The 25,679-nt window shown below is 38.4% G+C and overlaps 1 protein-coding gene across 5 annotated transcripts in view; it reads right to left on the bottom strand.

Moving 5' to 3' along the window:
• Positions 1–1,311: 1,311 nt before the first annotated feature.
• MPP7 (MAGUK p55 scaffold protein 7) overlaps positions 1,312–25,679 on the bottom strand; it is a 341,147-nt gene continuing 316,779 nt past the window's right edge. For all 5 annotated transcript variants that reach the window (XM_075587671.1, XM_075587669.1, XM_075587670.1 and 2 more), the window contains 4 exons: positions 15,202–15,295; positions 13,786–13,894; positions 9,445–9,588; positions 1,312–6,621 (listed from right to left, as the gene is read on the bottom strand). In XM_075587671.1, coding sequence (XP_075443786.1) covers positions 6,442–6,621; positions 9,445–9,588; positions 13,786–13,894; positions 15,202–15,295 — 527 coding nt within the window. In that variant the 3' untranslated portion in view covers positions 1,312–6,441. The remainder of the gene's footprint in view (positions 6,622–9,444; positions 9,589–13,785; positions 13,895–15,201; positions 15,296–25,679) is intronic.

Here is a 25,679-nt window from a genome sequence, read left to right on the forward strand (position 1 = left end):
TTCACCATGTATGGCCATTGTGATGTCATCCAGCATTTGCACCGTTCACTATCTCCACAGCTGCTTGATGAAAGCCAACTGAGAGTTACCCCTTTGCGTTTTGAGGAATCTCCTCAGTTAGGGGGACACAGAGGTATTCCTCAGAACCCCTGGGGGTAACTCAGCTGGCTTTTATTGAGCACAGGCAGCAATGCTGCACTGTCCAAACACTGCATGTGGTGAAAAGGTGAGACAAGGACTCTCTCAGAGTACAGATCAAACTTTAGAGGCAGCCACAGGACCCAAACTGTGCGCTTCAGTCACCTGTGTCTGAGTGTAATTTTAATGCCTTTTCCTGTGAATTTTTACTTAAAAGGGGAATTTTCTCTTGCCCAATTTTTGTTTGTTTTTCTTAAGAAATCCAGCCGTTCCTCGACTTTACAGCAATACAATTATCAAAAGTTGCCAATCTATCCATTCTTCCGTGATTGATCGTGAAGATCCTGCTTCCCAGGGTACGCAATCTTGCTGCCTACTTCAAAAGATAAAGTTGTGTACAGTAGCTTCCTAAACAGTAACGATAGCAACCCAATGAAGTTGAATACAATTAACACTACCCAATTGATTTATTTAAAAAATAACACAGGATTTTGAATGAAATGCTGCTTTAAGTACTATACTATGGAATATGCACTCTTTTTGTTTATAGTATGTGAAGAATTTGGGTGCATTCCTTCTACTGGGAGCAGCATCAAGACTAGCACTCACAAAAAAATGCAATGAACTTGAATTCCCCCTATGAGACAGTTTACTAGTGATATTTATGGTTTCTTTTTTGTTGGATACAAAATGGGATTCCTGTTGCTTGATACCAGCCTTCATTTTTAGCAGACTTTCTTTTCAATGCATCTGCAGCTCACAGCATTTATGTGGATGCTCATATTCAGCTAAATATTTGGGTTATTTATTTATTTTAAGCCAAATTTGATTATATACAAGCATTTTAAATCAAATTCAGTAAGTCAATTGCAAGCTGGAGATTGCATTAGTCCAATAATTGTAGGTGCTGTGAACAAAGTAATATTACAACTGAGCTACGCAGGGAAGATATAACTGTGTCATTATCAGCCTGTATCAGTGTAAAACTGTAGACATATGTACAATGTACCTAATATTGAATAGGGCAACATACTTGTATCATAAAAATTGAAATGTTCATTAATCATCAGCATTCCTCAATATAGTACTATATATGCTCATAATTTTGCATAATGTACAGTCCACAGGTTGCAATTATTGAGAAGAAGACAGCCGTCAGCTGAAACACATACATAAAGTCAATAATTTATTGTTCTGTATAAGAAGTGAAATTCAGATTTCAAAACATTGCATCAGCTGGTAAATTAAATGACAAGTTCAAGTATGGAGATGGAGACAATAGTACAAAACATGGACCACCGTTGGTCTAGCATGGGGAACAGCAACATACACTTAAATACAGTAGTTTCACTTCAAATGTAAAAACATAGAATAGATCTAGAAACGGCATATCACAAATCTGACAAATCATTATGGTTAAGACATTATTTCACCTCACGCACAAACGTCAAGAAACCATGAAGAATCAATCCATTTACTGTAACAGGAGATACATGCCTTAAACTTGGGCAGATCACAATGTATGCAAGTCCCACAGACAATATTGGGTTCCCATATCTGTAGCGGAGGTTGTTGTGCCGTCAGTATTCGTTCGACAGATTACACAAAGTAGAATGAAACCCCTTTACCAGAACACCATGTTGCGAAAAATAAAGTTTGTTAAGGCAAATGAAGGGAATCTCTCGACAACTGCTGTGCAGACACTGTATTTATTTACAGAGTTTTACCAAGATACATCGAATCATCGCGTACTTGGCTGGAAAGCTGGGCTGAAAATGAGCAGTAAACATTTAGCACCAGTGTTTTGGAGAAGGCTGCTCAGTGCTGCTATGACATAGTGATCGTCCAATGACGTCTAAGTTGACAAATCATTTTCAACCCCACAGTGGTTGTTCCTTTGTAATTTATTATAGCTGGAGGCATTTATCCTGGGTTTGATCTCATTGTCCAACCCACTTCCTTTTCATTACTATAAAGAAGAAATAATGGTTTTAGTACCATCACCATTGTTCCGGGTTATAAGTCTTCATATTAACTTTGCCAATAAGAAAAAGGAGATATTTTACCATGGCAAACGTTAAAGCAGCAATTCCCCCGAAATATTCCCCTTCCGCCCTTTTTATTACAGGATTTTATTACTGGGGATCCTGCAGAGCTGATGCGTGCCATTTTAGCTCTGGGCACACCCGGTTACAGAGATACTTAACAGTGAAGTTACTGGCATTACTTGCTGATTTAAAAAAAAAAAAAAGAGATTTAAATGGCTATACAACATGAAGCCGTGGAGGCAGATTTCAACTGGGTAACTTATCCGGAGAGTATCTCAGGAACAGGGGGGCAGGGGGTGGGGGAGAAATAACAAGAGTCAGTTCCAGGAGATCCTTCGGTCCCAATACTGTAACAAAAATGTGGGGTGAACAAAGTTAAATAATGGAAAACCGAGTAGGGGGATTGCTGCTTTAAAATGTATTTAATAAAGCAAGAATGGGAGAGCCTAGATTAGCAGAGATTGGTTATCGGTCTCTGTTTTACAGATATCACTCAGAAGGAAGCTCAGTGCCATTTCCCCCAATTGAAAATGTATTGGAATAGGAAATGTTAAACTATTACCGTGTGAGCTTGTTAATGGTAGTTTGAAGCCAAAAAGTCATTGCAATCTCTCTTCATACTCAAATGATTAATATGAGCAAGAGTGATAGCAATGTTGGCACAGAGATTCTAAGAATAAACTACTATGTACAAAAAGACCCAGCCATGTGCGCAGAATAGAATTATTCTGATTTTTTATTTGTTTTCCTAGGCAGTTCAGTCTCCCCCGACCCCCCCCCCCCCCCAAGGTAAAATGTATGTGTTACTAGTTCTACCACATTGTTAACAGTTTAAAAAATGCAATTAGCTAACAATCTTGCTTTGCAACACACCAGTGGGTTTCAGTGCATAAAAACAGAGGGGGAATATTTACATGGAATGTAGAGTCAAGATAAATAAAAATTTGTACATCCCTTTTTGAATCACTTCATAAATACTTGTTTTAGTATATATTTTCCTATGACAACTAGCATGCTCTTACATATACTAAATATAAACCTCTATTGTAGACTTATGATATTTGCAACTTTTTATGCGTCAAAATCAAGAAATGATCTGCACCTGCAAAACTATTTTACTATCAAAATGTGTGCCCCTTTTTTCTGTTGTGAATGTCACAGCATATCAGCAGTAAATGACAGCATGTGACACTAATCTGTGATTAGCTAAACATACACCAACTGAAATGATTTACAGATGTATCGTGACATTGTTCCCCTGGATAACACAGCATATACTGTAATAACACAAAATATCAGAGTTTCCGTGAGATTTAAAGATGGTGTTTGTGCAAATTTTTACAACATACAGGATGCTTCTATAAGACACCAAAGACAAGACGCCTAGGGAACAATGAAGCCTTTCTACTGTACATCTGTAAATACTTTTGTGTAGATACTACGGCCTGCAAGGAGGCCATAGGCACAGCTTTGGGTATACTAAAGCGTGCTACTGTACATATGCGAGATTAAGTGTTTAAAAAAAAAACATTCAGCCTGAGCCCATTTACAGACTAGACTCGTTTCTGAACAGAGGAGTTTAATAAACTTTTTGGTGATGGAAACCTGACTGCACCGCAGTGCCCGCGGACACTGTCAAGGTTAAACAGGAGCAGGGTAGAGAGGCCTGTAACCCCAGTAGCATGTTAATGCACTCACAAAGTTGAAACATTATGACAAGACAGACTGACAATTTTCAAATACTTAACAGCTTCAAAAACCGAACGGCATAGCAAAGGTGCCTCTGCAGACTGAAATACAGAGGCAAGTATGTTAGGAATGCAACGTGTCGGTCATTTGAAAAGACACCAACAAATAGTAACAATGGGACTGTTTGTATTTTGAGTGCTTGTCTCTAAATTCTCCAACATGTTTCACACTTAAGGTTTTTACTCAACATGTACAGTAAAGTAAACTCGGCAGTTATATCATGTACATGTTGTGGGCCAATGACCGTTGCATGTGGAACGGTTCAATCTATTAGACTACAAGAAACAACACTGTGAAATCAACTTAACAATAGAATTGTCTTCCTTAAAGAAATATATTAAATCTCTAAAGCAATCTCTGTGTATTTTGTTTCTTTGGACATTAAAAAGCATTCATTGGGGCCTCTGAATGGGTGACTGTGCTTGTCGAGCAACTGTTTGCTCAACATCACATTCATCTGGTCTCTGTTAGAGGGCCAATAAAGATAAGGATGGATGAGAGGGAGGCTTTGCCTGTGCGAACGCCTGTTCAGCAGTCATAGCACACACAAAAGAGGGGCCAGAGAAAATCAACACCATATATATTTTTTAATTGTTAAAAAATAGTTACCTCTCCTATATACAAAAACAAAACAAAAAACACAACAACAAAAAACCATACCGCTAGTAACCCTAATGACGCCTTTTGGGTATAACCATTTGTTTTTGCTGATTCTTAGACGAGATCACCTCTGTAGCTCTCTGGGAGCTGTGGATGTGATGGGAACAAGAGGAGAACTTCTGTTTTCATTGTGGATGTCATGGGGTAGGTTGTGACTTTGAGATCACTACACAAACGCCATACAGTCCATGGCCCTCCGGTGCTGTGGGCTTTCTGGCACTGAAGAGATTACATTAACTTTTGGTGAGTCGAGAGGAATTGTTCCTTAGGCTGCGCTTATAGTCCTTGCGACGGCGACGCTGATGTCACGCTGCGGTCACTGAACAAAATCAAATTGAATTGACTGCCAGCGATCGCGACCGTTGCGTCGCTCCTACTAGAAGCGCACGCGTTTCAGTACATTCAGTACAGTTTCAGGAGTCAGTACATTTGCTTTGACGCGACGTTGGGACTATAAGCTCGGACTTAATGTACAGCTTGGTTTTTTTTCTCCCCTATGAAACATGGACTCCATAAACTGTTTAAAACTTCTATTAATATGCCAAAGACAAAATGTGGTTTTTGTTCACTTGATCTGAACTTCAACAGTTTCCATAAAAATGCCCACACACCTGTGGTAAAATTAATAATAATAAAAAAACATAAAAAAATTAAGTAAAGCTTTCAATTGTGGAGCAGCGATCTATTCCCATTTTCCCATAGAGTATTAATAATAAATGTTTCATTCAAAAATTCTAAAACCGTTTATCAACATATATTATTTCTTTCTGAAATCCAGTGATAACAATACAAATTTTTAGTAGTAGTGATTTTACCAAAGGTTATGAACTACAGTACTTTTAAATTCAAACTAGCCCTGGTTTGTTCATTTGGAAGCCCTTTGTTGTGTGGCAACTACTACACTTAGCCATGCAATAGTGTCTGCAGATAGGACAGGACAGCAGCATTCTCTTCTCCTATTGTACTAGTTGTTAGAATCTAGAATCTCCCACAAACTAGTCATTTCCAAAGAAGTATCAGGCCTTACTCATAGAAAAAAAAAAACCTTTTTTTTGTATAAGACAAATCAACTTTTTTCAGAGTAAATATTTACCCTAAGTACGTCGACAAAGGCCACTGTTTGAGCACAAACAGTTATGCTGAAGAGCGATGCCTGATATTTTACATTGTATTAGACACAAATTAAGCACAATGAATTATATGAGCCCATGGCGCAGGACAAAGAGGGCCATTCCTAATTTGCTTAGGAGTGGGTACCAACAAAAGGCAGCTCTACATACTGACATAAAAACACAGTGCCCACTTCACATGCTGTAGTCACAGATAACACGTGGTAGGACTTTCTAATTACAAGCTTTTTCCAGTGTAAGATGGCTGCCCACTTTAAAGCGTACTCAGTGCCAATGCTAAAGATGCCCCTCCAATACATTGCTAAATATTACTTTGCTATACTCCCAATAACCAATTCTTTTAAATTACTCAGTGCGCTACAATATTTTACAGCTTTGAAGTCATTAAAATCCTAACTAGTAGATGACTTGCATGTTGCTATAATTGTAGCAATAAAATAGATAAAAAAACCTTGCCATCTAAACTTACGGTTTGTTCTTTTCTGCACATACCTTTTTCCTATACAGTAGCATTCTGAAAGGCTTTACATTAAAAACAAGTGGGTCTTCTTTATGAGATGTGTTACATCGTGTCCAACAAGAAAAAGAAGACCAGTATTTAAAATGAATTCCACTACAGCAAATAAAAAAAACCCAGTAACAAAAACACATACAATTGTTATCTATACACAGTAAAAAAACAAAATCCCCAATAGATAGGTGTCAATTTCAGTGCTTCAGGAGTGCAGCCAGTTCACTGGAACCCAGAAAGCAGCAGTCTCCAGTCTCTCAAGTGCGGAAGTCAGTTCATTGTAAGCTGCAGAGAGATCGTCATTGACTATAACCTTGTCAAAAAGGTGGCCGTGCTGAATTTCCATCACCTGCGCAGACCTAATCATTTCATCAAAGTCTTCTTCCTAGCAGAGAAAAAGAAAGAAAGATATAGGAATAGTAAGGCTACTTTGTATGATAAGAAAGTATATCTCTCTTTGCCCCATCATTAGATACAGTAGTATATCATTATTGCATATATGCCAACAGTAGTGTCACCATTTTTTTAAATTATACTAAACTGTTAACTGCTATACATATAGTAGCTAGGTGTACAATATTTTTGTTAATGGTAAAATTCCATGTAGTGTTAGGATTACTACTGAATCCTGGAATTTCTGTGCGTTTCAGCATGATGTGAGCACAGGGCATCTCAGAACACAGCTTATCTTTTTAGGGGCTTGGAATAGATCCAATGAAGTTTCTCCCTGTGTCTCGTTAGAACGGACTCCGCCTGCCCGTGTAAAGTACATTTTATTTCATTTAAACCTTAAATGTACAAACAGAAGCAAACAAAACCACAAGGTAATGCTGTGTATGTCTCTTTTATATTTCAATGTATTTTTGCCAACCAAGGTAGATTAGTACATTTCTGGCATATCAATGTGTTTATAAACAGCAAGAACCAATAAAAATATGATTTGCATGAACAAACTGGTGGTCAGAGACAGAGGGGACCGTGACTCACTGCCCAGGAAATTACTATAGATGAGAAGTTTTACTTAAGACTGGATCTATTGAGCTCTCTCTCTCTGAACTCTCACACTTTCCTATTTGTTATTTGTATCTGGAGGAATGGAAATAAAAAGCACACACAAAATAAATACAAGTCAACACATTCAAATGACTGACTTTTAAACATGAAAATGATCAGTGTCAAAATGAGTCACCAGGTACAGGCTCAAGTACTACTTGGAAATGCAGTTTCAATCAAAGGAACGTATATGGCAATATTGGAAATCAACCAATCAACCAATCAATTCAATGGTTATGGAGAAGATGAATAGTATACACAGCACAAAAAATGGCATCACTGGTATCTACGATTATGAGGAGGAGGAGGAGGAGGAGGAGGAGAAGGCCTGTTCTGTAACAGATCAGTAGACAGATTGCACATTAATGCCTGCTTTTAAGTCAGCTTAAATATTTATTTTTTCCGATGTCGTCTCCCTATGGCGTGAATCTCATTTGATTAAAGTTATATATAGTTACATATACATAGTAATATAGTAGATGAGGTTGAAAAAAAGACATACGGCGGTCAAGTTCAACCTATGCTAAATTTAGACAGATACTTTATCCTATACCTGTCCTTACAGTATATTGATCCACAGAAAGGAAGAATATCATCTAATGATATCTCATAAGGGGAAAAATAAATTCCTTCCTGACGACACCAAATAATGGTAATCAGATTACTTGCTGGATCCACATCCTTCCCATGTTTACTTATTAGGTATATACTTGGATACCTTTCCTTTCTAAAAACTTTGTTTTGAACATATCTATTGTATCTACAAAAAACAGTACAATAAGGGGTTTGGAGTTCCAGATGTTATTGCATCTGTTATCGCGCGTTAAGGCACTAATTGGTGCATTGCTGTTGGCAAATCGCGTGATTTGGAAACTCGCGGCTCCGCTGAAGCTATACATGTCATTTTAACTGTGCACCATACAAAATTAACTGTTTCAGTGCTTAAAATGGGCTGTCAAAGTTAGGCTACTCCACTGAACAAAAGCCCACAGGACAACAGTGTTACCGGATGGGTAACTGCCGGAGCAATACAGTATCTCCATTTTCCCAATATATATTTGAATAATTTACGTATGATTTGATAAATGTATTTGTGTATGTGGCGAGATATGAACTTCTGGTTGAAACCTGCAGCTGAGCTTAGTTTTAACTCACAGTTGTAGCCAATGTTATTGCAGCCTTTGATTTGACGCTCTGCCTCAAAGCTGGGGCGTCATGTAACGCGAGACTTGATAACGCAATTGAAAAAAATGGTGATGCATGTGTAATAACACGCTGTTGGGTAATATTTAACGTGGTTTTTTTTTACAGAATTGACGTATTAACAGGTGCAATACATCTTCAGCCCTTGTTGATCCACTGCTGGATGAAGGCCAGTCATTTTGACTGAGCACCTATGCTGAACCAGGGATATCCTTAAAATCTGACTTGGTGGTCGTGGAGGACTGGAGTTGGCCACTCAGAGTAAAGGGGGGGAAAAGCAAAAAAAAAGTAACAAAAAAATAATAATTAAAAAAAAAAAAAAAGCACAGAAAAATACTTATACAGTATGTTGATAATCATTTCATAAAAAAGGCCAGTGTTTAGTTTTGTTTTAGTCCATTTTCTCCATATAAAAAGTTACTCTCATTTCTCGATTTGGCAGTAGGATAACAGGCAGCCTCCTCACTCAATTACTTTATTGCAAGCCCATGTCCAAAGTTACATGGGACACAAAAACACAAATGAATCTATGTAGCGAGGCAGTAGTGGTGCAATATCGGAGCTAAACTAATTCTGAACAATATGCGAATATGAGCAGCACAAAGTAGAATACTTACCTCTTCTGCAGCCAGAGGAGCCTGCAAACGCGTTGCAAAGCAAGAAAACTGCTACTCTGCAAGCTTTGTCCTAAAGTTCTATTCCTTTAGGCATAAAGTACAGTACCTGCCGAACATCGGCCTAAATCTCTGTGCATCAGACCGCTCCAGTTAAACATATATTTTAAGATACATACCCTGAGTTCCACTAAGCGCTTATGCCTGGTATCGCCCCTCGATTCGGCCAAAGGTGCCACACCCTTCAATGGCAGTTAATACCGGATTGGGGTGTGATACCCCACATATGAGCTTAGCGAATCTCCCACATACAGCGATAAAAAAAATGAAATCCTTACTGTAAAGGATTTTGACGATCCTTTTTCATCCTTGCTGGATATAACCTTTGCATTCTTCCTGGTCTCCCTCAAACGTTCCACTGATGGAGGCTTTATAAATATCACAAACGGCTTAAATTCAAATGTTCTCAAGTGTTTTATGCTCTACAAGAAAAGAAATTTGAAAAGAAAATGAGAGATATCCGCCTCCAATTAAAATAAAAAGAAATAAATGAAACATTTAGTCATAGGAAACGCGTTACATTTTTCAAACATGTCATAGTATGCTAACATTTCCTTTTAAAACACTTACTGTATCTATGTACTGAATGCTGTTATTTCTATGGTTAGAAAGGCTTCATTTCCACACACACAGCCAGCGCTGGAAAGTTTGATCAAATTGGCAGGCGTATCACTTACCACAGCCAGTAGGCAAGTTTGTGCCCAAAGCTTACATTCTGCTTTTTAAATTTGGTGGCAATTATATTTCTAACAGACCTATGTAAACATAAGGAATGGATATTTTCATTTCTTGATAAATCCAAAGTCAGTTTGCTCACTGTCAGCCACCGGTGCTGGCTATTAATAATTCCCTTTCAACTGCAGAGGATGAGGTAATATCTGGACAGAAAGTTACAATAAAGGCAGCAATGAAAATCCTGGAAATTCTTACGTTTTTTTTTTTTTTTTTTCCAGAGGTGCTTTAAAAGTCAAAATATGTTTGATCAAGTGGATGTAGATGCACTATTTATTTTGCATGGGGATCAACTTTGCTTTGCTGGTGTTTGCCGTTTGGCAGAATCTCGTATGGAATTTGATGAAAATAGGTCAGAAAGTATTCTGCAATAAGAAAACATGGCCTCATTTACTCCTCTCCACGTCATAATCGTTCTTCAGTGTGGAGTTCATGCAGCTGCCTTGATCCTGAATAAAACTTAAAGGTTTTTTTTTTTAAAGTATTTTTGTTTTACCAATTGTGATGTCCTTTATTGGACTAGCACAATAATTCTTTATATATGTGTCGTAAAACACATGCTTCTGAAGCCAGAAAAGTATCTTCTTCAGATGTGGGACATGAAAAAGGGATCTCTGTTGCCTTTAAGCTCCTTCATTAAAAGAAAATACAGAGAACTTTAATACGGCTTCAATAACAGATATCAAAACCTGAAAAACGTACACGAAATCTGCAAAGAGCTTGATTCATGGAGACAATTTGTATTGAGATGCAGCAGAAGTATCCTAATGGGTTACTTGCCAAACAAAAATATGGTATATGCACAGGTTCTGGTTTCCTTGATTGGGAAAACCTCAACGCAGAATACATGGAAACATTCTCTAGCTATTTATCAGATCCCTTTCCTGTTTGTTACAGTATAAATGTATCCATCATAAGTGCCAACCATGGTGAGTCAACAAAGAATCGTTTCCCCAAATAGAACTCAAAGTCTGCAGTTCACTTAATAATGCTGTCCTTCCTGGATCCAAAGAATAGCTCATGGAAGTGGTATGTTTAATGGGTTGGCTCCTTTTACACTAAATGGGGTTAAATCTGGATGGATTGTTATTATTTAATTTTTTACAAAAATAAAGATTGTAGGTCATTTTTTTTAAATAATTTTATTTTACTTGTATTGTAATTTTGTAAACTGTTGTGTACAAAGTGGTCGCAAAATAAATAAAATGATACATACATTTTTAGTTTGTAAACATGGTAAGCTGAAACTTTAGAGGGACTTTATTACTCTTATCTCCCTATGTTAGTTTTATTTTTTTTACCGCTTTTTTTTATTTATAAAAAGAGACCACTAGAGACCTGGTGATTTCGTGTTCAGTGATTCTTTAAAATAAAATATCTTAAAAAAAAAAAAAAAGTAATCCTCAATTCTGATAAAGAAGACCATGTGTATTGAACCATACTTCGTTATTCCAATTGCATGGTGTTTGCGGGACCAAAATGAGTACAATAAGATGTTAATCCATACAATTGCTGTCCCTATAATGAAAGAAGAAGCTCCACTAGCATAAAACTGGCAAACAGATCAAATAAAACTGCCCAAGTATAACATCCTAATATATTTATTTATTTTAGATAAAAAGTCTTACCAGGAAAAAGTGAATCTCATTTTTAAGCAAGTCCTGGATTTCATTATAGATGGATAAAAATTACTATCAAACACACTCAAGAATAACAATACACATGTTTTAAGTCAATGTAAATTTTCAGACGGGCGAAAGCAACTTAGGAATGGGACAAAACAGTCTTGGAAACAAGGATGTGGAGTATGCGCAGTAAAATCAGACCGTTTCGATCTGCAATAGATCACAGGACAAAGCAGCAGACTTATTGAAGATGATTTCAGAAGTCTGCGCCAGAATGTATTAACAGGATTAACCACAGTGCTGCTTAAGGAGCCTGCAACACCTTACTCCTCGATGTTTGGCCTGACCTAACAGCAAAGCTGTTCATATAAGCAGAAAAGTATTTTGAACATTATCTGTAAATTAAAAAGCAGCATAGATTTTTTTTTAGAAATTTGCCCATCTGTTGCTGAGTGAGTAGTACAGTACATTCAATAATAATCCCACCCCTTATTAACTTATATTTATAAGACCTTTAAAGAGTCAGAAATTAAACTATTTGCTTGTAGAAGTTGAAGCACAGGTCCCACTTGCTCATTTTTAGATAAGTTACAGACTGGTTACAAGACTGGTTTCAGAAATGTAAAACATCAGTCTCACAAAACAATCTATTCGGGAGTCCAACAGATATTGGTGTAAAACTCCAAGACACCTCTCCCGTAAACCAAACTACACTAATAGGAAGTCCCTGCTGTTAAAAAAAACCCCACAGTGGAGAGTCAATACATTATATGAATGTCTTAGGTGTGCACTTTTACAGCTTTGTAAAGGGAACGCCCATTGAGTACAAAAGTCTGGGTAATGATAATTTCGTTTTTAAAAGTCTGTGCAATGTACTTGACAACTTTAACAGATATTGCGGAGCAAGCTAGACGTATACTTAAAAAGGAGACCTACAGTATGCTAGCTGGGTCAGGTGGGCATTATAAAACGGAGGCATGGTGCTAAAATGGCAACAAAAGCTTAGTAGGACTAAATTAACTATGTCCCAAGTGTGCCCGTAAAAAGTTGCTGTTCGAAAACTTCATAAATGAATAAGAGAATGAGGCCAGATCATATGCTTGTCAGAAAGTCATCATAGGTAGTTTTACAAAGTACGGGACTTTATCTGTTGTAGTGTAGGGTGCGCACATTAATGTTATTAAATAAGCTTGAATTGTACTGCAGATTATATTGGTTAAGGGAGAACCATATGTCTTAAGAAAGACAAGGACACAGTGAGGAATTGGGCAGACGTGGCTCTTGAGGCCAAGTGTAAAATGTCTGCAATGTATTTGGGCATCAGAAGCTTCCTTGCAAAATATCACTTAAAAGGTGAAGTAATGCAGAGGAATTTGTAGGAGCACAACTTGCTATTATCAGAAATCTCTGCAGAACGTTAAGCAGGAAAACGAAATGCTGGACCGGTTGAGGCATTCCATTTCAAGTAGACACATTGTTTTCCGGATCTGATGAAAAGAGCTTATATCTTGAAGGCTCTGTCAAATTTATCTAGTAAACGGGTCCTCCTAAAAGCTATCACCTGCATTTTAAAGTGTGAAAAATACTCTTTATTACATTTCAAGGTGAAAAAGATGTGTTCCTGCCATTGCAGAAGTATTAAGCTAGGCTGAGGTAGTATGCCTGTCTAGTCACTGTACGGGACAAAACATAGATTTTGCGTTAAAAAAAAGGGGAATATGGGCGCCAGATTAACATAAAACGTAAGGCAGAGCAAAACCCCAAGTAATGAACTCTGTAAACACATTCTTTGTTAAATCAAATGTATTGTGCAATATTACGCAAATGCTCTGCAAGTCCATGGAATCATTTTACAATAAATTCAATCCATTTAGAGTTGAAGCTTACATTTGTCACAGAACAAAGTAATACCGTTTTTTTATTTTACCTAACAAATCTTGCAAACTTGTGTGCCTGGGCCGATAGGGTTAATAGTGATCTTCTTACTAGAGTATTTTCACCAGGACTTGAAGTACAAAAGTACAATGTGGGGTGTGAAGACAGTGTATATATTGGATGTTTTACTACTGCTTACATAATTGTCGTTTACAGCAAAAAGGAGACGGACAATCAAAAACAGACATTATTATTTTACATCATGAACCAGACTGAAATCACTTTGAATATGTGATGAACATAAATAATGAACTTTTATTGTCTATTCTACATGCTAACCAGCCCCTATATTGCATAACGTAGACACATGACATTTCCTTTACTTACATGTGGCTGTACGTCCAACAAACAAACTTTGTTCTTCGCCAGGACAGACCGAACCGAGTCTATGCTTGTGCCATAGTAATTGTTTTTATACTCGCCATACTCAATAAACCTTACCAGAATGAAAAAGAAAATGTCCGGTTAATTTCGGAGGCGAACGAGAGCTTTGGGTAATACTTTCATAAAGTTAAATTAGAAGCAGAAGTTTTTTCTATGCAACGTGTTATCTTTACCATGTTTTAGAAAATACGTTCTTGCCAAGTACTTTAGCGTGTCATTTAAAAAAAAAAAGTATTAATTTTTTATTTTTTTATAAAACCTTGTATTTTACATTTCAAAATCAGTAACACCTGCTAGTGTTACATTTAACCAGCACAGAAAAAAGACTTCAGTCTAAGAGAACACTAATGTTTTCCATCACCTCTTTGTCTGACCTAATGCAATGCAATAAAACACTGGAGAAGTTAAACAATTGAAACTACTGAAATTTCATGCACATTGAGCTAAATCCAGCTTTGGTGCCAGTAACTGAAGCGAGAGCTCTGTAACTGTTGACAGAAAGAAAATGGTAGGTACTCTGCCATAAACACCTATCTCCCACTTTAAAAACGAAAACAAGCTAAAAAATAAAACACAATCAAGTCGTAAACTAGTTGCTTCTTAAAACCATTATAGGTTACTTGCAGCACACGGGTTAATAAAAGCTTCACATCTCTGTGCAGGATGCACATTCCAGGTGGGTAGCATTTTAAGACTCTGAAAAAAGTGTTTAAAAAGAGAATTATGTTTTTATTGACATTTGTTTAAATCCTGTGTGCAAATTTCCAGGTTTACCCGGGAGCCTGACTTAAAGGAGTACTGTGGTCAGTGGGACGTTTTTAAGAAATAGAAACTTGAACACCGATGTCCTGCTGACAGCCACTCCAGCCTATGTTTGTGTTTCATATAATGAAACTCATTTGTGCCCTGAAATACTGCTGCCAGGGTCAACTTTGAGCTTCTGAGATGTGCAATTAATCTGAAAAATAACACCGAATCAGCCCTCTGCCCGTATCCTTTACTACCTTCCCCTCCTGGGCAAAAATCACCAAGTCTATTTAGTCGATTTAACAAGGTACTAACAGTAGTGTATTTATAAAAATTGTACGTAAATGCTGCATTAAACTAAAAAAAATAATAATCGTACAGACACCAAATCTCTGGCAGTTTCTCACGTGGAACACAACCAACTCTTACTGAAGCTGCTGTTCTCTTATGGCCATTAAAAACGCTTTGGTATTACTGAAACCAATGCTACAGTATGTGTACAAAATGTTACGCTATTACATAAAGGCAACTGTTGAATAAACTTTGGCAGATCTGATTTGTACTATAAAAATTATCTGGCAAAAATATGCATTCACAGTCTCTACCACTTACTTGTTATTCTGTATGTCTGTCTCAAACAAGTGCTTAGAAATAAATATGTATTCCATGCCATCATTTTCCTGGTTTCTTCTTCCTCTGGTGGTATCTAATATTTCAGTGGGAAAGAACAAACTATTAACAAATAATCATCCCCCATTTAGACATAATGCACAAGCCTATGGGTTGGAAAATTACCTTTGTTCACGAGAGAAAGGGGATTTATGTGCCTTGCAGTCAGGGGCAGTGCTAGTTTTTTGCAAGCTCCAAACGTCAACAAGCAGTAATAATCTAGGGCAGCAGTGCTCAACTCCAGTCCTCAAGCTCACCCAACAGGACAGGTTCCATGCGGGAGCTGGGATATCCTGAAAAGCTGACCTACTGGGGGGCTTGATGACTGAAGTTGAGCATCCCTGGTCTAGGGAGCCTTTCACTCACCTGTCACCTCTCCATTTTCCTCCTCTACACACAAGCTGAATGTTTAAATAAGAAGTGAAACACCAATTAGATTTGTATGTGATCATTCCTTCAGTGTTTTTGTATACTGTAAATAAGAGCTCCATGAGTTTGCAGGGGCCTACATACTAGTTTTGATTTCATCACAGTGCACCCATGCTTGCAGTGAATTGCAGGCTTCCTCTCGCAACCATTAGTTGCACATTACATTTAAAATCATTCCATTATCGTAACGTCTCTTTTTGCTCCATATACTGTAGCTCACAGCCTGGAGGAAAGAGGAGGCAAGTTCTTTGATTTAGCCCATGTTCAAAATGACTCTCTCAACAAGTGAATGCTATCAGTATTGATAAATGATCCCCAATGTATGTCCATGGGTATTTGCCTTGGCTTGCAGAGTTTGAATGGACTCATGGATGTTTAATAGTACGAGATAATGCATTGTTCACTTCACTAACAAAGCAGTGAAAGACCTCTTGCAGCTAAAGTGTTATAGGTGGTTTCACAAATACAAATACTGAAATAACATTTAGAAATTATTTGAAATTCAAAATCACAATCTTTTCATTTTGGTACTCAAGTTATAATATTTACCAGTACAAAAGGCAGATCCCAAAACCAAAATAAGAGCATCTTCATAACCTCAGATGCTGTCAATACATGATGCCTCCTATTCTCCTTTCAGAAGCATTAACTTACACAACCACACCTGTGACACAAAAATGTGTGGCATTATGAAAAAAATAAAATAAAAACAGAATCAACCACTTTAAAATTAAGTCCTTTACATGGTACTTTAAATATTGTTTTTTCTTAGAGCTGACAGTGTACGCAGCCCAGTAGATAGAATTCCAAAAGTGTGACATTACCATAAAGCTACTCCTTCAATGTTTTCTGTTTTGCTTTTTCTTCTTGGAGCTGGTACTACACAACTTTAGATGTAAACCACTTGTACACCTCCATTCCACATATTGGTGGCACACAATCAGTGAGGGAAATGCTAACGCAATATGACTTCAACACCCTCAATGAACGCCATTTTATTTTAGATTTATTACAATTCATCATGACAATTACCTTCTTTTGGAACACATGTAAGACATTCAGAAACTAAATACCGCAATAGGGTAGAATGTCACACCCACATAAGCCAGTATGTATATGGCCCATTTTGAAAACCAATGTGTATATCGAAATCCTCTGTTTTTGCAGTATGGGCACGATACATTGACGACATGTTCTTGGTGTGGATGGTAGACTCAAATACCAAAACCATTAACCAATCTATACCAACTATCAGCTTTACAGTGACATTTGATCCAGTATCTGTACATTTTTAAGATACTACTATTACATAATTGAAGGGGGTCTTCTTTCAGATGTGCACATAAAACTGACGGATCGCAATAATATGCTTCACTCCAGGTACAATTAGAAGATTAAAAGGGTGAAGTGTGTCATCAGCACTGAAGTGAGATCAACACAAAGACTTACAGAAATGAAATAACAGGTTATTTAAAGAGAATATCTAGAGGGACTACTAGAAAACAAAAAAAACAGAGCTGATTCCATTGACTTATCCACTTTAAGAAATCTAGTCCCAAGACTACACAAGATTTTTTTTTTTAACTTTGACTTTTATTGTTTTTTATGCAATACAAAGACAAAGCATACATTCATTTTTTTGTTCTGCTACCAAAACCAATCATATTTAACATCTGTTTCCAGAGAAATTATACAAATTAGTAGAAATTAAATAAAACGGGGGGGTGGGAGGTTCGTTCCTCTGTCTGGTCTCCATGTTGTGGCAGCTGGTCTTGTTCCCTCGCGGACAATCCTGTGTGTGAACTATCTTTCCGGTATTTCATACAGTTAACGTTCTTTTATAACTATGGAACTCCCCGTAACTAAAGGAGAACGTATTTGGTATTATTAAAGCCAGATTGTGGTCCTTTCTACCCCTGGGATGTCTGTCTGAGCTAGCCAGGGTGTCCAGACTTTTAGAAAATTTACACCTGTGTCACTAACTAGACTTGTCAGTTTTTCCATCTGGCACACATACCAAATTCTGTTCCGAATCTTGGGAATTGACGGGATTTCGTTCTGTTTCCACAATGCTGCGATCTCGCACCTCGTTGCTATTGCAAAGTGAGCAACTAGTTTGGCTAGACCTTGAGTTTGCCTATTTAGAAGAAATAGCCACGGGTCTAATGGTATTTGAAGGTTGAAAATCTTCTGTAGCCAATCTCTATTTTTTCCCCAAACTGGGATAATCAGAGGGCAAGACCACAGCATGTGCAACAGGTTTGCGGGTTCTTCACATTGTCTAGGGACCCCTCAGAAATGTAGATAATTTTAATGGGATGAGGTACCATCTCATTAATACTTTATATGCGTTCTCCTTCAATATCGTGCACATTGAGCTTTTGGCTGTTGCAGTGATTATCGCTGACCACTCCTCCGCATCTAGTACCTCTCCTAAATCCGCCTCCCATGGTGTCATATATCTCAACTTATGCATCACTTTAGAACCAAAACCGGTTACTTCTCGATACATTTGTGATGTGAGTCTGCTGGTGTCGGTCTCTATAAGACAGAGCTTTTCAAAGGTAGTTAATGGGGGACGGGGGTTGTGTTTATTATAAAATGCCCTAATCTGGAGGTAGCTATACAATTCTGAATGGGGGATGTCTTTATCTGATATGATTGAATGTTTTGATACCTTTCCCACCCTCCAGATCTCTAAGTCTCTTAAAAGCCTTTATTTTCCAGATTGAGAAATCGGCGCTAAGCATACCCGGAGCAAACTCTGGATTATCCCACAAAGAGGTCATCAATGAATTCTTGGTAGTCAGGGCGCATTTTAATTTAGAGGCCTCCCAGATTGACAATGAGTTGGTCATTGAGGAAACTGGTCCTTTGGCAGCTGTCATTGCTTTTTTGGGGAGCCAAATTAGGTCGTTTAACTCCAATGCTACCCATCTTTTCAATTCTGGGTCTGTTTGCCATTGGGATATTTGACATAATTGAGCCGCTTTGTAATAGGATAACAAACAAGGTACCTGCAAAGGTTTGTTTTTGCAGAATTTGCTTTTTTACTCTCGCTTTTTTACCTCCCCAAATGAATTTGGAGATCACGGACTGAAGGGAGTATATCTTTCAGTCTCAGTGGCACAGGCAGGGTCTGGAACAGATAAAATACGTGGGAGGAGATTCATTTTAATACGGTACATTTTCCCAATCCAGGAGATATTGTGGGCTGACCACTTCCTGATGCCATCTCTCAGGGACTGGATGAGTTTTCGGTAGTTTGCCCCATTGATGGTCCTATGTTCTTTAGTGATACATATCCCTAGATACTTAATGGCTCTATGCTGCCAATTGAAATTAAAATTGAGCGTTATTAATTTTTCTAATTCTTTTGGTATGTTTATGTTCAGAGCTTCTGATTTTGCCTGATTGATCTTGAAGCCTGATATCTGATTGAATTTCCCTAGCAAGTCAAACAGATTAGGTAGAGAGGTAAGGGGTTTAGACAAAGTTAGCAAGACATCCTCTGCATATAATGCCACTTTATGTGTTTGGTTCTGTAAGTTAATTCCTGTTATATCTGGATTTTTGTGTATCTGGGCAGCCAGAGGTTCCATACATAATGCGAACAGGAGGGGCGACTGTGGGCATCCCTGCCTCGTGCCGCTTTTAATGTTAAAGGGATCTGAGGGGAACCCCTGGTGGGTCACCTTGGCGGATGGGCCTGCGTATTGGGAAAGTATTGCATTGGTAATTCTCTCACTGAAACCGAAAGCTCCAAGCATGGCCTTTAGATATGGCCAGTCAATCCTGTCAAAAGCTTTTTCTGCATCTAGACTTAGCACCATAACTTTTATAGAATTTTGCATTGGCTATCTCTATCAGATCAATGATTCGTCATGTGTTATCTGCTGCTTGTCAATCCTTTATAAATCCGACTTGATCTGGGTGAATTAGTCTAGGCAGGATGTGAATCAATCTGTTGGCCATTCATTTTGCATAAATTTTGATGGCAGTATTTATTAGGGAGATTGGTTTACAACTTTTACAGTCTAAAGGATCTTTGCCCTGTTTATAGATTAAAGAGAACGACGCTTGGAGCATGAGTTCCGGAAAAAGGGTCCCAGCCAATACCGCATTAAACATTCGGCCGCTATGCTGATTAAAATGCCTCTTAACGTTGCCTTATGTGCTTTCCAGAGGGTCGTTAAGGATCCAACACTGCCCTCATTCAGTCTAAAGAAGTGGTTTATCTCTCCCCTTACAGTTCTGGCTATTTCTGGTATTTTCAATATAGATTCATTGAGTTTCCAGTTTGCTCCCGGTCTGACCAGGCCAATTTGTGTGCACCTTAACTATATTGGCGCATGATCTGACCATGAAATATCATGGATCCCAGCATGAAAGATCTGTGGGACCAGTCTACTTGATATGAAGAAGTAATCAATTCTGTTATATGTAGAGTGGGCGTGCGAGAAAAAGGTGCAGTCCCTTTCAGCAGGGTGAAGTTCCCTCCAGATATCTACTAAGTGGTTATCCCTCATACCTTTTACTAGGGTGGGCGGATTGTCTCTATTGTTAGCTCTATACGGACCTGACCTGTCCAGCTTGGGATTCAGTGTTATGTTAAAGTATTCAACCATTATCACTACACCTTTTGCTATCCTGCTTAGTGTGTTGGAAACTAAAGTAAAGAACGAGGGGTCCTGCTCGCAGGGGGCATAGACTGTGGCTATTGTTACAGGTTGACTATTAATTGTGCCCACCAAAATAACGTATCTTCCCTCTTTATCATTTTTAATTAATTCTGGTATAAATGGTAGTCTGTTGTGCATTAGAATCGCTACCCCTGTCTTTTTTTCATTAGCAGAGGATACAAAAAACGGACGGAAATGCTCATCAATATACTTAGGACACCTATTAATACTAAAATACAGGTTTCCTGTAGCATGACTGTCTGCTCATTTCCTGTTGTTTTCCGCTAACGCTATGCAGCGTTTTCCCTGGGCAGTTTAGACCCTTCACATTGTGTGAGAGTATTGTTACCGTCATTTAGTCGTTTCTAATCAACCCTTTACTGAAGTCTTCTGTGATTTCATACCTTGCTGGGGTCCCCTTGCTTGCAGGAGTGTGGCATCTTCTTTTGTGTGTGTTGGGGTTGACCATCCCGGGATGTCTGACGAAGGAAAGACCTTACCTTGGAGACGGAGAAGGAGGGGGGTGGGGAACCGGGAAAGGGAACGAATTGGGAGAACCAGTTTTGGTCCGAGACACCACTGGTTCTCTTGCCCTTGGGGTGAGGCTGATAACTGGAATACCCAAAAGAGGCATCCAGTGATCCGGGAGAACTCGGATCTCAGCCAACCAGGGGTCTTGGTCATGATCCTGGACATGTTCCAGGTCACAATACATGAGACACAGGCAAGCAGCCAGGGTGATCCCACCACCGGCTTGCTTATCTACCCTTAGTTTTAATGCGTGATAACAATATACAGTAACACAAGGTGAAAACTTCTAATATCTAATAAACTCTACAACTAACTTCTAACTTTAACGATTGAGTCAGTTTTAGAGATAATGTCTCCCCTGACAGATTATTAACTATACAGCTTGATCTGTAACGTTGCTCCTAGACCCCATACATCCAACAATTTATGTCATGTTTGCAGTTTCGCCCCAATCCTCCCATCCGATATGACAGGCTGCAACAGAGGGTTAAGTGAAAGATAAGTGAGTTCTATGTTATGAGGTCAGGGTGAGTGGTCTGGTCCTGGGCTCGGTGACGTCTGGTATATGACCCTCCATGGGATTCTCTTCCCCTAACCCATGCATCTGATAAATATATCCTTATAAACATCAGCACATCTCCACTCATACATTTACACACACACACACACACACACACACACACACACACACACACACACACACACACACACACACACACACTGGTCGACAAATCACCAAAAAATCTACTCGCCAAACAAAAAAAATCTACTCGCCACCTAGTACCACACGTGTGCTGCTTGGGCCAATAGGAGCTCGCCACGATGTTAAATCCACTCGCCCGGGGCCTGCAAATGTATAGGTTTGTCAAACACTGTATATATATATATATATACAGTGGTTGACAAATCACCAAAAAAAAAAATATATATATACATATATATATATATATACACATATACATATATATACACACATATACATATATATACACACATATACATATATATATATATATATATATATATATATATATATATATATATATATATATATATATATATATATATATATATATATATATATATATACATACAGGCATACCCCAGATTAAGTACACTCACTTTAAGTACACTCGCGAGTAAGTACATATCGCTCAATAGGAAAACGGCAGCTCACGCATGCGCCTGTCAGCACGTCCTGAACAGCAATACCGGCTCCCTACCTGTACCGAAGCTGTGCGCAAGCGGGGAGACTATAGAGCCTTTTACACATGTGTTATTTACATCAGTTATGCACGTATATAACGATTGCAGTACAGTACATGCATCGATAAGTGGGAAAAAGGTAGTGCTTCACTTTAAGTACATTCTCGCTTTACATACATGCTCCGGTCCCATTGCGTACGTTAATGCGGGGTATGCCTGTACATATATATATATACATATATATATATATATATATATATATATATATATATGAAAAAATCATCTCAGTTGGCACACTGTAAACATAAGTAAGATGCTGATGCTAGCCCCATATGCACATGTAAAAAGTAGATTTTACCAGATTGGAGTCCGGAAAAAACGAGACAGCACACAGTCCAGTAGTTCCAATGAAGTTGTATTCAAAGTAACATGGCACCACCTCCAACGTTTCGGTCCACTCAACGTGACCTTCCTCAGGGACGTGCGACTGTGTGCTGTCTCGTTTTTTCCGGACTCCAATCTGGTAAAATCTACTTTTTATATATATATATATATATATATATATCAAAGACACAAAAATGAATACCGCATCACTTCCAAAAGATTAATGCAATGTCTAAATAACCTACTTAAATCAGGAAAAATATACCTGAGATAATTATAACAGATAGAAAAAATAAACTGTAGGTGGTGCTTGAGGAAAAGTTAAATATGAAAACACAAAAGAAAAAGAAACCTCTAAAATAGCACTCAGACAAATAATTGCAAAAATATAAAGGGTACTTTAATTAAATCCAAAAGATAACAGAAAAACAAACAGCTGACCAATGAACCCGCCTGACTATAATAGATTAGTGGACAACAGAAAATAACAAAAGTTAATATATACAAAACCCAATAAAAATACAAGAAAAATAGATGCCCCAAAGAATAGACCTAACTCACTGAGGGAAAAGGTAATTTCCTGCAGTGAAGTAAATCAGACCGGCCGGTCCCAAGGAATATTATTGGCTAGAGGACATCATACAAAAAGGTCAAAAATACAAACTAACAAAAGCATACAATCAAAGAAAACCATGGTGCTGAATTGATGACAGTTGGAGTGTAAAAAACACTATGATAAGCTAGTTGCAGTACAGATGATGTTAATAAAAGGCATACATATACAAAACTTCATTTAGTAACCCAAATACATAAAAATGCAAATAAGATGGGGAAACAAATGAGGGGTAAATAATCTGAGATACTCAGCTCCTGGCAAGATGAAGTACTGCAACCATCAAACAGCACAGCACAGTCCACTATTAATGTCCAAGGATATAGGACATTGATGAAGGTTCAAAATAGAACATAGGCAGGCAGGGTCAGCAGCAGCAAAAATTAAAATTAGCCCACTAACGCGTTTCGCCCGCAAAGGCTTCCTCACGAGTGGTATATACATACATGTCATTTCCCAGAATCCCTTGCTGCAGTGGAAGTACTGTATGCTAGGTGATAATGGTTGAAAGACAGGGGTGCAGACCTGTCTAAGACATGTGAATGTGCTCACAAGTGATATTCTTTATTGGCTATATATATATCTTATTTTAATCACTCCACCTCCACATGGAGAGCTCTGATTTATCTTGAACAGTATATTACTATTACTAAACACTGTTTATTTTCCTTTGCGCTCACCGGCCTTCATCGTTATGATGCATTTTTTCCTGCCTCAATAAAATGTTGTGCAACCGGAGTTTCCCTGTCCTTTCTACGAATGGCAGGTTTGTGTTGCCTAATGCGATCTTTCACCATGGGATTGGTCTTGCTTACATATTCCAGCCCACAAGGGCATTTGATCAGATAAATTAAGAATCTCAAACTGCATGTAAGAATAAAAAGAGAAGAATCCCTATCGCACAGACTCTCTCACTCCAGGAAACCCCCTGAAGCACGGAGTACATGTGAAACCTGTTGAGTTATTGTTGCTAGTTAGCATATATCACATTATCACCTCATACTTCGCCCCGATCGTGCATTATACACTGTGACATGGCTTGTGCCCTCGCTGCTGTCCGTTTGGAGTTGTGGTCCACCAGGGCCTGTCTGAATTCTATCTAGGGACTCATTCCTATCTGGATCTTCAGCTGAGCGCATTTTTATTCATTTAAATGTACGTTTCTGATACAAGTTGTGTGTGTTTTGGATACTCGCCTCTGGTGCTCTGTGTGTCTTTCTTCCTGCATGTAAGAATGTTTAATTGAAAATCTTTTTCCAGTCTGTGGGTAGGGGTGTCACATTGAGAGCAACTAAGGCCCCTACAATTCCCATATTGTGGGGGACCCAGTAACCTAGTTTATATATTGGATTGAGACCCAAAGTTTTCTCTAACCAGACTGAGAGGTTTTTCCTCTTGTATGCACACATTGGGGGAGCCTTTAGGTTGTTACTCAATGACGGATCACTTTGAAGGAAATAAACAATGTTTAAGAATGATCTTTTTTAAGGCAATTGATTGGGTATTGTATGTTGTGATAAAAAGTATAGAAAAATCTTGTGTAGGGGCGCATGCGCAACTACAAAGACACTCTCTCCCTTCTCAACTGTGTCCGTGTCCCTGCAGCTGTCTGTCATCCTAACTGGGTCTATCGCGAGGATGCCGGGCGTCTGCATATACACCACACAGAGATACAGAGGGACAAATCAGCTGCTGACAGAATGAGGCACAACAGTGCATAAAGAACCCACTTGTGTGAGTCAGTCTCACACACGGCCATGTGAGTACAGAATTTAGATATATATTTCTTATTTTAATCACCCCACCCCCACCCAGAGAGCTCTGATTTATCTTGAACAGTATATTACTAATCACGGTTTATTTTCCTTTGCGCTCACCGCCCTTTATCTTTATCGTTCCATGAGGATCACGGGAGGATCCTCTTTTTGGTTGAGCAGCATCACACAACCGGGATATTGTACCATTTGATTTTTCTGTGCACATCATTTTTACACTTGTTCATTTTTAATTTTAACACGTACTAGAGGGAGAACCCCAAATATTCTCTAGGACACAATGTACTGTATGTCAGCTCAGATTTCAGATTATTGATGAGGTACCCAAACCTCATTGAAGAGGCAAAAGGTAGACACTACTTCTACAGAGGGAGGTGATTTGGATCACCAAACTTAATACCATCATCCCGTTTGGGGGGGAATAAGACTTTGATTTTGAATATTTTAGGTGATTCCTCCAGGGTGAATTTGTGTGGGGTCTTTACAGACCTACTGTATATACTGGTCCCAGACACCCTCTCCCTGGTGAAGGATGAGCTTAGGGTTCAGGTTTATGTTCGTCTCTTTTGGCCCTGCTGCTGTATTCACTCACCTTTGCCTATCTCTATCTACAAATGTGTGTCGGGTTCTACTCTGCAACACTGACTAGTGTGCCTCGCCTACTTGGGATTCATCTTCAACCGTCCTGCAGTTTTTGTCTACTACAGTAATTTTAGGTTTATATGCATGTCTCCTGGCCCTGGACAGCTTCCCCATGTGTATTCCATTTCAACATTTTTTGCTTAAGGTCTCATTTGTCTT

Source organism: Ascaphus truei, chromosome 2 (assembly GCF_040206685.1).
Source record: "Ascaphus truei isolate aAscTru1 chromosome 2, aAscTru1.hap1, whole genome shotgun sequence".
Taxonomy (NCBI): Eukaryota; Metazoa; Chordata; class Amphibia; order Anura; family Ascaphidae; genus Ascaphus; species Ascaphus truei.